Source organism: Cervus canadensis, chromosome 6, assembly GCF_019320065.1.
Source record: "Cervus canadensis isolate Bull #8, Minnesota chromosome 6, ASM1932006v1, whole genome shotgun sequence".
Taxonomy (NCBI): Eukaryota; Metazoa; Chordata; class Mammalia; order Artiodactyla; family Cervidae; genus Cervus; species Cervus canadensis.
Window position 1 is genome coordinate 62,584,568 of NC_057391.1, and position 15,362 is coordinate 62,599,929.

The window sequence follows — 15,362 nt, forward strand, 5'->3', positions numbered from 1 at the left end:
GAAATGGTGGTGGGCTGAATTTGAGGAGTAGTGTTAACTGTGAACGGAATCAGAGGACTTAAAGCACACAAGTTCCCGAGGCCAATTAGGTGCCCGTGGGACTCAGCAAACACAGCAGAGAGCAGCAGTCATCTCTATCATTGGGTTCAGATCCCAGAAAACTGGGATCCCCATAAAATAACTAAACTTCAAACAGATGATGAAAAAAATGACAAAAAGAGCTGTGACTTCAGCAAATATAAAATAATTTGTATTTGATTAATGTTAATACCTTCTGCATATGTATCAAAACCATTTGTCGCACAGCGTTTCATCTACTAACCAGGCTTGGTGCATATAGGAATTCCCAGGTTCTTCCACCGCCCAGGGGCCCACAGCTCACGACGTAGGGATTATTGAATTATATTGCCTTTGGGGGCCTTCCAGCTCTGAAATGTTATTAACCTGTGCTCATAATAATTTTAAAGCATTACTTACATTCAGTGTATAAATTTAAGGAGAACAGAGAAGAATGCAATGTATCTTTGAACGATCTCCATTGCCGTTTATTAGGATAAAGTTTCAGTGTTAAAAATTAAGCTTCAGTCATCTGGACTGTTTGTTTACGGGGATCACTTCTCTCCTTGACAGTGAGGTGCAGTTCTTAACCTGACAGTGAGCTGAGGAGATAGCTGGACCCATACCCCCAACCTTCCTCTTTGCACAGCCCCATTACTTGTCACATTAGAAGGCAAAAGAGGTAGTTATACCTGTTTTTTAAGAGTCTAACTATCCTGAAAAGTCTTTTCCTGCCTCTTATTTCAATAACTAAAAATCAAGGCAAAGTCAATTTTGGTTAGAGGAAAGGGGGAAGAAATCTGATTTCCAGGCTTTCAAGAAAATACTTAAAAGAACACAACCCAGCGCCAGGTATCGTATTTTCCCCTCAAAAAGTGTTGAAAGGAGTCTCATGAAAGATGCTTAGAGATGAAAAAGACATCATAAGGTTAGAGGAGGTCGCAGACGGCAGCTGGCCCCGAACGGTATGACAGAGTTTATTACCAGATTATAAGACCCTCTGTACTCACATCATGCTCCTGCACTGCTGGAGCAAGATTATTTTTAGCTGCTTTTCCCATATTTCAGCTAGACTTGCTCAGTATTTGTTATTTATTTTTAGTTCACTTGAATTTATAAATGTTCCAAATACTACAGTACCCTATTGTCATATGTACTCATACATATGTATGTACATATGTAAGTGTGCTGTGCTGTGCTTAGTCGCTCAGTCATGTCCGAACCTTTGCGACCCCATGGACTGTAGCCCGCCAGGCTCCTCTGTCCATGGGGATTCTCCAGGCAAGAATACTGGAGTGGGTTGCCATGCCTTCCTCTAGGCGAGTCTTCCCAACCTAGGGATTGAACCCAGGTCTCCCGCATTGCAGGCAGATATCTGCGCCACCAGGGAAGCCCATGAATACTGGACTGGGTAGCCTATCTCTCCTCCAGGGGATCTCCCCCACCTAGAAATCGAACAGGGGTCTCCTGCATTGCAGGTGGATTCTTTACCAGCTGAGCCACCAGGGAAGCCCCATATATAAGTGTACATACCTGAAATTTCTTGTAGCGATTCCTAAAAATATAAGGGATATTGACTCTATACTCATTATTAAGTCTTAGCTTCAGTTTTTTCAAGAGCAAGGGTTACAGTGTTGCCCTCCTGGGCAATTATTAGAATGAATCCTCTCCCCCTGAAACATGCTGTCCCCTCAACCCTCATTATTATGAAGTCACAAATTCAAGACCTCAATTCTGCTGGAACTTGCCAACTTCTAATCTAAAGTGAGTTTTTTTTTTTTTTCAAATTGTGCTTAATTCTGCAGCATTTGAATATTACTCTGGGGCAGCTTAAGTCTGAATGGAGCGTGTGCTGTTGTCTGCCACGCAGCAGTCAGCCGCTGAGAACGTTCAGAAGGCCCGCCTCTAGCTAGAGTTATTCTGGGGAGACTAACACAGTGTGAAAAGCTTCTTAGAAGCCTGCCTTCCCTGCTCTCCCCTCTCTACTTGTAGGAAAAGGACTTTTATTCATTTATTTTCACCTGAATATCCATTCTTCCTCTATGTAACACCACTTCAGATGAATACTTTAGGTTGAAAAGAAAATGGAACGACGGGACAGCCATGCACCCTCTGCTCTTGGCCACCTCATTCATCCACCGCTGTGCAGTTTGTGGTCTTACACTCTCTCTGTCCACGGCATTTATTCTTTCCTCTGCTAATTTATGGCAATCAAAGTCCCCCAGCACATGAAGTAACACCAAATTTGGCTTTGTGATCACTGTTAGCTCCACCGAAAGATCTGTCTTCACCCCAAAGCGGCCCCGTGGGCAGATCACCTGTCACCTGCTCCAGCCTCCTTCCCAAAGGCCTCAGTCCCTTTTGAAGAAATGAGGCATTTGCCATGCACAGCTTGGCTTTCATGTCAGGGTGTGTCACCCTGACTCTAAATCCATGGCCCTCTCTGCAAAGCAGAAGCTTAGTGGGAGACATTTTGCTTGTTGCTACAGCAGGTTCACTCCTAAGGGGACATTTCTGACTTTGGTGCCAACTGTAGGAGTCTTTCTGATACAGACCCAGTGAGGCCTTAGGTAGAGAGTCCCTGGGAAAAAGCCCTGGTACCTCAGGTATAAGTGATTTTTATTAGAGTGAAAGTCGCTCAGTCGTGTCCGACTCTTTGCAAACCCATGAACTATACAGTCCCTGGAATTCTTCAGACCAGAATACTGGAGTGGGTAGCCTTTTCCTTCTCCAGGGGATCTTCCCAACCCAGAGATCGAACCCAGGTCTCCCACATTGCGGGCGGATTCTTTACCAGCTGAGCCACAAGAGAAGCCCAAGAGACAGAGACCAAATTCATGCCATATCCCCTGTGACCTCAGTCAAGGCAGGGGCATATGAAGAAATGGGTCTAGGTTTTTATGAATGAATCCCTATAACTCCCAGCAAGTTAGGTAAACATCTAGTGGATTCCTTGGACACTGACAGCCTCTGCAAGGATGCTTGTCAGTGGGGAACTAACATGAATTTTAAGAAAACTTTTGATGGAAAGAAGCAAATTGGCTTCATCAAATACTGGAATTCAACTGCTCCCCGCGTGTGGTATTGTTCTCTGCATCCAAGGATGGGAACTCTCTTAGCTTATTATTACACTCATGGTGATGGATTCAGTTATTGCCTGTAACCAGGTAGGGTGCTAAGGGTTCCATTAGCTCTGGGTGTGTGTCTCTCTGGGAAAGGCCTGCTTTTATGGTTTGGGGCTCACTCTAATCCTGGCTGTGAAGAGGAGCCCACCCCCCACCTTTCCACTCTGGGCCCACCTGGCTAGCGCCATTCAGAGCACCCACCAGGTATTCTGAAATGGTTGCAGGGGTACCAGGAAGCAAAGACGTCTAAGCTGGAAAGTCCCATCACTTGGGGCAGCCCTGAACAAGTCCACCCAATTTTGTATAAATACTTAGACAGGCATGAAATGAATTTTCTGGATGTCTGGCTTTTCTTCCTGTTGGCTTCTCTCTTCATTTTTGCTGCTGCTTCCTTTTTATTTTTTATTTTTTCTTTTTCTGCTTTTTTTTTTTTTTTCTTTTTCTCTTGCTAATTCAGATCCAACCAGGTAGCAATGCATTTTGCAGGGAGCCTTTTAAAAGAGCTTCTTCCTTAAGTCTATTTAGCGGAAATGCAAGCTGTTTCAGCCTGTTAGAATCCAAAAAATAAAAAATGTTCCTTTGCATATTTTGAAGTTATTGATAATCCCTTGCCTTTGCTAGAATCTACCCAAATTAGAAATTTCTCAGGTTACAGATAGTAAAATTGGCAGCTCCCTTTTTTTCCTCCCTTTTTTGTTCATAAAGAAGTTTCTGGCCCTTCTGATTGTCCTTCTTTCACACACAAAGCTGCGCTTCTGGCCGCATGAAGCCAAACAGAAATATGGACAGCAGGGGTGTGAACTCCATTGCTCTTGGGCCTGGGTAATGCCAACTGGCCATGAGCGGCCTCCCCACACCACTACTGTCTCAAACACACTTTTTGCAAACACTCAGCCTTTTGGCTCTGGTCTTTATGTTTTTAAGTGGGGGCAGGAGAGCCTGCTGTTCACATCTTTATGTGGATGCTGCCCCACCAGAAATGCAGTTTAACAGAAAGCAGAACTTCTCACACTGGGATGTCAAGTCTGCTGGCTAAAAAACACCAGAAGGATTAATGCCAGCAAAGCAGTGCTAGTCCGGACTTGGGAGAGTAAATATCATACCTCATTGGAGGGGATAGAGCCCTACATGGAACTTAATGGCTTCCCTGAAAAATGTTTAAAAATGCATGTGGCTCGATTCCATGTTAGCACTGCAGCAGTCAAAATAAACTGGACCTGTCAGGGGCCAGCACAGAGAGAAAGTTATGAATAGACTTATTTTGTAAAGCTGTCACTTTACACGCCCAGAAAAACCAACCAAGGGTAACGTCGGCTCCCTCGGCGTTGATTTTGGTTAAATCCCTCCCTTGAATGACCTCAATTTAATTTGGCTAGTTATATGTGAGTTTTGTTGCTTTTTCCTGGTTTTCTGGAAAAGAAATTAAAAATGGGGGCTACACAGATGTTGCCTGCTGTGCGGAAGGGCTGCACAAGCTGGGGAAAACTGTTCCCGGCTTACAGAGAGCACCCCACTGGCTTCTGAATGAAAGCCTTGTTACCTGGAAGTGTTCTCATGTAAAGTCTGGCATTAACCTGCAAAGCCAAGGGAGAGAATCGGCCCTTTCACATGCAGCTGCAGTGTCCCATACCCTGAGGTCCCTGTTCGTCTCAGGCCCCTTTTTGCGCCTGTACCCCTTTCAGAGGTGACAGCTCCCCTGATTCCTGGTTGGAAGAACTAGTCCACTTCTGCTAGTTCAGCCTAGCCAAGATTGCCAACGATGAGTGGTCTGCCCTCCCCTTCCAGAAAGTCCACCCTAATGACATGGGTCATGTCCGGTTTTGTGTGGTCCCCCCTCCCCGCCCCACCAGAAAAAACTGGCCAGGACATGTTCTTTTCCATCTTGGCAGATCGCTACTTTGCCAGGCAGGCTGTCAATCCTCACCTGATTTTGGGGTCTACTGCTCTGAATCCTGATTTCCACAGTTAGAACTGAAAACAGATACCGACCTACAGAGGTGAAGGTCACAGGTGTGGGCCTTATAGGTGTAGCCTCCTTAGAGAGCCCAACTCACCCACAGGTACAGACAGCATCCTTTTTAACCACCCCAAAGGGAAGAGCCACCCCATGACCCCGGATGCAGCGATCAGACAGCGCCATCTCTCAGGGTTAAGAGGTACTGTGGGTTCTTCTGTGGCCCAGGCTAAAGGGGGGGAATAACCTATTTCATTTTATTTTTTTTTTTCCAGTTCTCTCAGGCCAGGCACACCACAGCCCTTTGAAACGATCTGTGTCCCTTACCCCACCCATGAATGTGCCAAACCAGCCTCTAGGACATGGATGGATGTCTCATGAGGACTTACGAGCTAGAGGACCCCAGTGCCTCCCATCCGATCATGCCCCCCTGTCTCCACAAAGCAGTGTAGCCTCTTCAGGAAGTGGTGGGAGTGAACACTTAGAAGATCAGACCACTGCTCGTAACACATTCCAAGAAGAAGGTAGTGGTATGAAAGGTGAGTGACAAAACCACCGGCAACAGAGCCCCTCCCTTGATTTGGAGTCAGAAGGGTGAGGAGAGAGGTAGTCAGCCAGGAGGAAGGAGCCCGCCCCTCCCCGGGCTGATGGGAGGCTCCTCCCTTGCCGAGCTCTGGGGTTGACCATGGCGGAAAGGGCTCGGATTCCCCTTCCAGGGCTGCTTGCCAAAACCTGGGAAGAGCAGGAGAGGTCAACGCCCTCCTTTTTCCTTTTTATTTTATTTTTTTTCTGAACGCAGTGACTTGCAGACAATTAAATGAGTCACAGCTGGCGGCGATAGCATCTACTGTTTGCACATCCGTTCCTTGGTCTGCCCTGTCTGTATAGACGTTGATCTGCTCCAGCCTTCTAACTCACTGCTCTGGCCAGGGAACCGTCAATAATTTAGCAAAACAAACCATAGGATCTTTTTTTAAAATCTCTCTTGGTGTAGAATCGTTCTGGTGCTTCCTTTTCTCTCTCCCTTTCCCTTTGATATCCAGAGAAACCTGCACACCCTTTTCTCTGCATCTGTTGAAGGGACATGAAAAAAATAACAGTGAGACTTGCTGACAGTGTTTTAAGGCTGATAACGGATTTGCATACAGGTGATAAAGACCTTTTGTGCAGCGTCAATAAATGTTCCTTCACTGCCCTGTAAATCTCTCCTCTTCTAAAGATACTCATCGAGAGATAGAGATTTCCAAATTATCCATGGTAGGTTCAAAGAGGATACGCACATTCTGTATTTTTAGATGCAAGTTGTTCAAGGGCTGGGAAGGCCTCAGGGAAAGATGCTCATCAGAGACACACTAATAACAATTTTAGATGGAGATACAAGAGCTAGTCATGCCCCTGGGACTACGATGCTGACAGGAGGCTCTGAGAGTGCCCTCATTGATGGTGTACACAATCCTGAGGTTGTGTTGTTTCTGATCTTTCCCTTGAGAAGGATTAGTGTTGACACAGGAGGCTGGGAACTGAGCCCCCTCCCCACCACAGAGGCGTGGCACAGAGAGATGCCCACTGCTCGCCAGGTGCTGGTTGTAAGTGAGCCTGAGGCTGAAAATGGAGCCTGTCAACCAGGGGAAATGAACCTGATGTGAAGCCACTTTCCTGGAGCATCCGTCCCTCCCAGCTGCTCAGGCCAGCATCCTCTCATCCCAGCGCCATCCGTGATGGATACTGTGCTGAGTGTCCAAAACAGTTGGGGCTCATCTTGATGTTTTTTTCTCTCTCAGGTGGTACAAATGGGTCATTTGAAGGTGTTTAACAGGCCTCAGAAGCAATGGCCCCTTTTGGCAGGGAGAGGGTGTGTGTCCTCTTATATATATCTTTCATAGTTTCCGGGGGAATGTGTCATAATTTTGGAGACCTCCCAAAACCTATTTTTGAGTTCTGCGCTCAAGCTGCTGGGCCCCAGGGCATGGGCAGCAGGGATGGCTCAGCCATGCTTGGACCAAGAAGGGTGGAGCCAGTGTTTCTCTGGACTTGCTTCTTTCCGAGTGAAGTCGAGTGTCTGGACAAGTGGGGTGTCTGGACAAATGGTTTCCAAGACAGTGGATGTGAGGTTCTAACTGGTAACCATGGGAAGGAGGCCTGGCCTTCCTGTTGAAGGGCTTAGAGGGTCTTGTGGGAAGTCCTTGTTCTCCGGGACACTGGGTTCACCATCTGCTTAGAGGAGCTTCATCGTCTTTTCTTTCTTTTTTCCTTTGACTTTCTTTTCTTTGTTATCTTTCATTCTGTGTTTTTTATTCTGAAGCGCTCTGTATACTTTAGACATTCTCTCAGAGCAGGTGAAGGTTTGCCCATTGCATGCTGACTTTTAGAGATGAGAAAGTCACTACTCATTAGTAGTAGTGACAGTAGGCTTTTAAAGAGACATGAAGGAGAGAAAAATGGAATTGATGTCCTATCCCTGTTTAAGAGTAAGAGCCAAAATATTCCAAAGTTCAAGGAACATCCCGTGTTTCAGCTTCTTCGATTCCTTCCTTTAAAACTGGTGCGAATTGTCGCCTCAGAGCTTCTTTGATCAGAAAGTGATGCAGACAAGATTTTACATCCAAAATTGTCTTTATAGGCCCAAGACGAGTGGTCAGAAACGTGCTATTTGGTGATGGGACTAAACAGAGGACGCTCTTCTGTGTATATCCACCTTCTGCTGAATTATTGAACTGTCCCTGTCCCAAAGAATTGCAAGGGATTCAAAGTATAAAGTTCTTAGCAAATTAAATAGAAACACCTATTTGAAGGAACATGAGAGACGATGAAACGTTCTGTGTTTGGAAAAAGTATATTTGCGGTTCAGCTGATAAGTCAAGCTGTAGAAACATCCACACCTGAAAACAGCGTCATCCCAGAGGGTCGGGGCCAGCGTTTGTGCCCCACGAATTCCCCTCCCCACCGCACCTGGTACCATCTTCCCTTGAAGGCCACCCCCCTGGGGACTCCTGCCACCAGATGCTGCTCAGAATGGCCTCCCAGGAGAGCACAGAAGCAGCCCGTAACAAGCCTACCCTAAGAGTATGTCATTCAATTCCCCTGTCCCAGAGCAGACGCCAGGTTCAATTTCCAAATTAATTCGTATTTTTCTGAGAAATGAAATCTGAAATCAAATGAAGGGCCTTTAAAGAGAGCCAGCTCTTCCTCTTGGATCCTCGTCTCTTCCTTTCTGTGACCAGGCCCTTTGGCAGGAGTGCCGGCCTTTTAAAGCCCCGTTCTGGTCCATCTCAGGATGCCATCATCTGATTGCTATTTTCCTACTCTTTAAACGCCCAGCTTACGAGAACAACATGGAATCTGTAGTAGAATCTGGAGGCGTTCCAAACCTCCGGGGGATGCATGTCAGCCCTCACCCCACACCTTGGGAAAAGAACAAAAATTCCCGTAATTGAGCTTAATTTAGTGTGAATTCATCTTTCTTGCCAGCAGCTGTGCATACCTTGCTGAAACGCTGTGTTCATCCTAGCCTTCCTTTCCATCCAGACAGATGAGCCAGGATTGGCTACACTGTCCCTTAGGAATGTGCCTCTTGGGTCAGGAGTGGGAAATACAGCTCAGGGCCCAGCATTCCTGCCCTTTTTATTTTTCACAAACATCCATCTCTCTTTTTGTCTTGGTGTCAGCGTTCCCTGCCAGGGATTGTCACTAAGTTCTCTCACAAGTAGATCAGCTCCTGCTCTCAGAGGATTAACATCATCTGCCCGCTTTGCTTTGTTTTTCCTTTTATAGTGAACACCCATCCCGAAGGTTTAAGTCAGCTCCAAGGCACAGAGTGGATGTCCCTGGCAGTAGGGATCTCAGACTAATATCTCAGGCTCAGAGAATCATGGGATCAGCTACTCAACTAGCAATTAATGAACAGAAGTGGGACCCTGAATGGGAATATGAAAGTTTCCTCTTTAAGATGCCTCACAGAGGCTACTGGTTATACATGTTTGGACTGAATATGCTGATTGTGGTTTCTAAATTCAGTTCTCCATATTCTTTGTGAAAACTTCATTGTGACTTACTTATTTCAGGGGAAAGATTCTTGATTCTAGGTTGAATACTCAATTATGTTCTTCTCTTCCTCTATATCACATGAATCTAACGTGCTCGCTTACCCTTCCCTCACACAAAGCCTTTAGGTGGCCAAGAAGAGGGAAAAAAACCACGCCCTTCCAAGAAAAAGAAATGGAGAATAGAATTTCATTGGTGGAAGAAGCCCATGTGCCCCTCCTATTAGCGTCATATCTTTAGAATTTTTGTGTAAACTCAGCACCTAGAGACTTCGAAGTCCAGGGCTGTTGCTGAGTGATGTGACTGTTCAATGGAAACAGAGACAAGGAAGAAAGGCGGGTTAACAGGTTTCATTTTTGTGCTCGTCAAGTCAGCTGCCTTTCTTGAGCACTTGCTGAGAGAGGCTTTGGAATAGTTATTGGGGAGACAGAGGTGAAGGAGATGGTTCCTGCCTCAAGGGACTCGCTATAATGTGAGGGGCCCAATGCATGTGCGCAGCTGTGAAAATATTTTGTCTCAGAGGCTCGCCCTGGATCGAGGCAGGCAGCACGGAGGGCCCTGATTCAAGTGGAGGGGAGTCAAGGAAAGTTGCTGGAGGGGGAGAGGCCTGGAGCCTCAGCTTGGAGCAGGATTACAGATTAGCCAAATATATAAGGTGAGGGAAGGGCATTCTGTGCGGAAGGAACAGTAGGCCTGAAAGCATGGTTATGAGACAGCTTGACCAAGTGCATCATCTGATGGCTTGAGGGCCCATGGGAACACAGTCTTGGGAGAGGGAAAAGCCAGATGCTAGGCTTTGCAAAAGATTGGGGCTTTTATCCTGATATTGAAGGAATGTAGCAGCAGAAATGAGCTGTTTAGATTTACACATTAGACATAGGACCTGAAAGGAAGAGTGGGAATTGTGTCAAGGTAGAGGACGGGGAGGGAATTCTGGATTTGGAGGCCAACTGAGAGGTGGGGGGTGTTTCAGTAACCAAGGAGAAAAATGAATTTGGACCCAGCCGAGCAAAGGAGACAAAAGGAGTGTGTTCGTGGGGTCTTCGATAAGATAGGCTTGAGAGAGCTCTGAATTGAATGGCGCTGATTGAATGTAGACAGGGATAGATAGAGCAGGAGGAATTGAGGACGATGCCCAGTTTTTTGCCTGGGACATCTGGGTAGCCCATGGTATCATCAATAGCAAATAGTTAATAGGAAAAGAAACAGACTGAGGGGATGGAGTGGAGCAGGCTGAGTTGGGCACCTGTAGAAGAGTCCAGTGGAGGCGTGCCAGCCAGGGCCACACTGCACCACGCTCTCCCCTGGCCCAGTCTCCCCAGCAGCCCTCGCTCCTCTCCTCCCCTGTGCAGTTTTAGCATTCTGCCTCCCTCTGTGTAGTTCATGTGGGGGATTCACTAGGCTTCTGGCTAGCAAAGTAGATTTAGGCTAGTGAAGTAGATCTAGGACTTCTGGCTAAGTCCCATAGATTTAGGCTTCTAATGGACTTCCCTGGTGGTCCAGTGGTTAAGGCTCTGCACTTCCAGTCCAGTGGGGTGCAGATTTGATCCATAGTGAGAGAACTAAGGTCCCATATGCCATTGGATGCAGCCAAAAAGAAAGATTTAGGCTCCCTAGATGCTCCAAGATTTTCTCATTGCAGTTGTCAGTGTGAGAGGGGTAGAGGTGGGGAGTGGGATCTGCTTCTCTTGATGTGAGCTTCAGCCTCACCATTACAAATTAATAGTGGCTGGTATACTTAGGAGGCGTGGTGTTCTGTTAGTATAAAAATATAGGGGTAATTGAAACTTACATTGTTTGTCTATAGACATGATAAAGGCAAAATAAAAGCTTTGGTTCCAGTAACCTTGATAGAAACATAGCAGTTAAGAGTGGAGGGGACCAGTGACTCTGAAAATAGGCTCAGTTTTTCTTTTCTAAAGAATCTTTCTTCAATGAAACTTATATTTTTTCTCCATAGCAAAGGAAATATATTGCCTATTCTGAAATAGCTCATTTGGGGTTTTGAGTTATTTTTGAAATGTAGACCTTTGAACTTCTGCTTGTCTTAGAATGAGATTAGAAAAAAATATATATTGAGAAGTGTGATTTTTGTAAGACAAAGGAACCCATCAGAAACCTTTGTAAGAAAGGTTGTGAATCCGGTTTCTGAGGGTCATAAGGGTGTTAGTGACAGAGAGGGAGTGACATAGCCCTGTGTGTGGCTGGGACACTTTTCAGCACGGCTGTCACGGGAACAAGTTACTATTTTCTGAAAGCTGACTTTCTAGACGCCGTCTTAAATTCATCTAACTTAAAGGCCAGGATTTAGTAAATTTACTTCGCTTTCTTTTTTCCAAATGCCAACATACGACCTTTGTGGTTAGGTCCTAATGGGTTCAGACTTGTGCTCCCTCTTCTCAGATAGGCTGAGAAGCCCTGATGTCTTTGAAAAGCAAATCCCAGGAAACCCCCAAATTCTACCAGTCATGAGACTACCACTGTTCCTTACCAAATGTGTGTCTTCTGAAGTACTTCAAGCACAGCTTTCAATATGGAACCCGGCCGCTACTGATGCAAAGCAGGCTGAGAGTAGAACACCACTTAGGAATGTCATAGCCAATGGAAACTGAGAAAAATTTAGTCCCTCTCTTTGTACCTAACCCTTCTAAGTGGTTATTTTACCCAAACTCAGCCATCCTGTGCCTTCCAAGACCCACACATGCTCCCCAGCAGCGTGGAAGCCAGAAGCCACCATGGACATGTCCAGGATGGTGTAGCCCTCTCTCAGCTTCACAGGGACCAGAGACCACGGAGCCTTCTTTCTTTTGCTCAGAGCCTGGAACAGAATATGGCTTCCCTTGTGACCCAAACAGTAAAGAATCTGCATGCAATGCAAGAGACCCAGGTTCAATCGCTGGGTCAGAAAGATCCGTGGAGAAGGGAATGGCTACCCACTCCAATATCCTTGCTTGGAGATTTCCATGGACAGAGGAGCCTGGTGGGCTACAGTCCGTGGGGTCGCAAGAGTCAGGCACGACTAAGCGACTAACACTACTACTACTAGTGGAACAGAGTAGTGTTGTTCATTCCGCTCTAGTCAAAAATACACACGGGCTCTAATTATCTTGCTGGTGCTGCTAGACTTCTGTTCTTCATTTTTGAAAGACATGTTTTCCTTCTGACTTCAACACTGAAGAATTAGTCCCTTTTTCCTCCTAAGTTCGTTCTTCTCTCACTTAAAGACCAAGGATGCGGTCCGGTCTTGAAGAGAAGGAGGGAGTTGCTTGAGATTAGCCTGGCTTTCTGTGGCGAATGGGAGCTGCTCTTCCATTGCAGTTTCCAGGACCACCACAGTGAAGCTTCTTATGGAAAATGAGGATGTGATGGTTCATGGTTCTCTTTTCCAGGGACGCTTTACTCCCTGCCCTTTATATCGCTCCCTGTAGTGGGCTCTTTGCAGTATCACTTCCATCTTTCTCTCTTGCTGGGCCTCCTTGTTTGTTGGATAGGTGCTGCACCAGCCTATTGACTTGAATAGTATTCCAGCAGGAGGCATTTGAGCAAAGCAGCCCAAGTTTTAATCAGAGCCCAGATTCTGTATAAGCTGGTGTGTGTACCACAAAGCCTCTCTGTGGCTGATTTATACAAACTCTAAAAGGTAAATAGAAATCAGTGTAATTGGAAACTTGATCCCATTGGTGAAGACCAAGAGGTAGAGAGGGCGTATGAAAGATGGGTGAAGTACTATTATCAAAAATGGCCCGGAGAAGATAAACCACTATGGACTGCAGCAGGACCTAGAGGAGCTTCATAAGGATGGACCCTGTGGCCCGGTGGTCTGCAAATGGATAACACCATTTTCTCCCAGAAACCTCCTACCCTTTGCCCTCCTCTTGTCAGTTTCCTTCACGGGCTTCTTTTCCCACACCTTCCTCTAAAGGCCCAGTGCTTCCAGGGCTCCACCTAGGCCCTCCCTCCTTCCCTGAGGGTCTCACCCACTTCTGTGGCTGAAACGACCACCATGTGCTACTGATGAGGGAAGTGGCTCCGAGCTCAGCCTCCTCTTCAGAGATCTTGATCAGTTGTCCTCCATCTGGATGGCTCAAGGCGATGACACTCAGCTGACCTAGAGTGGCATTCACCGTCTCTCTCCTCTCACCCCAGACCAGCTGCTCCCCTGTACTTTCCCACCAAACCTGACTCAGGAGCTGTCTTAGGCTCCTTTCCCTCCCTCACTCCCTGTTCTTCCTTGATATTCAAGGGCTGTGGATTTATGTCTTTTCCTTCTCCACTGTCCTCCCCAGCCATCTCGGGGGGTTTGGATTTATCCCCTGACCTCCACTCCCACATTCTCCAGCCCTGCCTTGACATCAACAGCCTTCCCTGATCTCACATACGCATCTTATTGTGCCTCTACTGCTCAGATTTCAGCAATTCCTCCATCACCCAAGCATAGGTCAACTTTCCTAGTTTCGGCATTACAAATCCCAGTCATCTGGCCCCTACCTGTTTGTCCCACCTGGTGTCTAAGCTCTTCTCTAGCATTCACCCAAGCCTTTGCTTGGCCTGGAATGCTCTCTTGGATCTCAGCCTCGCTTATACACTGCTCCTGCTTCCTGAGACGGCTTCCTCGTCATGGTCTGCCCAGGGAGTCGAGGACTAATGCTACTGTGAAGCTACTCCTCACTCCCCAAGGCCAACCCAAATGCCCATTATTCTGTGCCCATTCCGCAGAACTTTGAGTAGAATTAGCACTTGTCCTGCAACTTTTATACATTTTTTTTGTAAGTTAGCCTTTCTTTTTGGATTAAAAACTCCTTGATGGCAGGGACATGCCTGGCCCCTATAACAGGCATTTAGTCAACATTGAATGAGCAGATATCAGGATGCCCACACTTGGCAAGGAAGTCAGCATATAGTAAAAGCATCTTTATCTTTTTCATACTACATAAGAGAATTGGCTTGTCCATCAGAAATGGCCCAGATGAAGCTAAACGACTGTGTGCCAGCCAGAGGCAGGAGCCCAGGAGGCATGCATGCTTTCAATCACGTATCCGCTGCTCCAGGAAACACCCCTGTTTGTCCATGTCTTCCAACCATAGCCACAGCTTTGCAGAATAAGAAAATAAGGTCTGGGGTTAAGTTAGCTGGTTCTCAGCTTTGCATCCAGCCATGTAGCATCTGGACCATGGGAAAGGACCTGAGCTTTTAGTTAGAGTTTGTCCCTGGCAAACATCTTAGGGAATCTAGCCTCCCAAGTCATTGGAATTCCTGGCTTCAGAGGAGTGAAATGGTCAAGGCACTCAGTTCTCTGGTTTGTTTCTCTCTTAATGGAGTTTTGTTTTAATCCCTGGCAAAGGAAGGTGCCTCACCACCAACTGGAGTCAGGGGGTGGGGTGGGGAGCAGAGGTTAGTAGGCTACGTTCTTTAAGAGGTGGAATTTCCTCTTCTTTGTTCATCAGTTGACGTTGTAAGAGGAGAGTGCACATAGCACTGAGCTAGAAACTGACCCTCTAGGGAGCAGATCAGCATGCCTGCCTAAGGGACATATGGCCAAGAAGAGCTTGCATTTCCTTGGAACAAATCCAGAAATAACTCTTTAGGAAGGTCTAACTCACCATGTTCTAAAGTTGTATAGGAACCTTTTCTAGGAAAATGATTCCCAGTGACCTATATTTTGATTAAATGAGTGAGCCAGGCTCTTCATCCCTCTAACCAGGAAAATTCTAGTTGTCAAAATACTTTTCTAGAAAGAAATGAGCACTGATTGGACTGAGATTTGCCACACCGAGATTTGCGCCCCACTCTCCCCGACTCTTAAAACACCATATTGTCATCTTGGCTTATAAAACAACCAGTTTGCAACATGATTTAGTAGCTCGGGGTTCTATTTGTCTTATCATCAGTAGATTTTGCACAATTAAGTTGTAGGGCATCCAATGAAAATGTAGCCCATGAAGTTGCCCCATACTCTTTTGTGACAGATTGTACCCAAGTGTGGCATTGGGTTACCCAGACTTCTTTGAATCGTGATCACTGAGTTTTCTGAACAGCTGCTTGGGGCCTTTCAAAGATGTAAACAGCAAACCTGAAACCTGATGACCAAACAGTAACATGTCGGTGGCCTAAAAGCTGAAGCTGTATCTATTTGTTGCCCACTCCATGGAAGTATTAGCATAACAGCAACAAAAACATGGAGGAGA

The 15,362-nt window shown here is 46.3% G+C and overlaps 1 protein-coding gene across 3 annotated transcripts in view; it reads left to right on the forward strand.

Moving 5' to 3' along the window:
* The window catches only part of SAMD4A (sterile alpha motif domain containing 4A), a 222,191-nt gene that overhangs the window by 162,502 nt on the left and 44,327 nt on the right, over positions 1 to 15,362 (forward strand). For 2 of the 3 annotated variants that reach the window (XM_043472141.1, XM_043472143.1), the window contains exon 4: positions 5,412 to 5,675. The exons of the other annotated variant lie outside the window; for it this stretch is intronic. In XM_043472141.1, the coding sequence (XP_043328076.1) occupies positions 5,412 to 5,675 (264 nt within the window). The remainder of the gene's footprint in view (positions 1 to 5,411; positions 5,676 to 15,362) is intronic. 3 annotated transcript variants of the gene reach the window in all.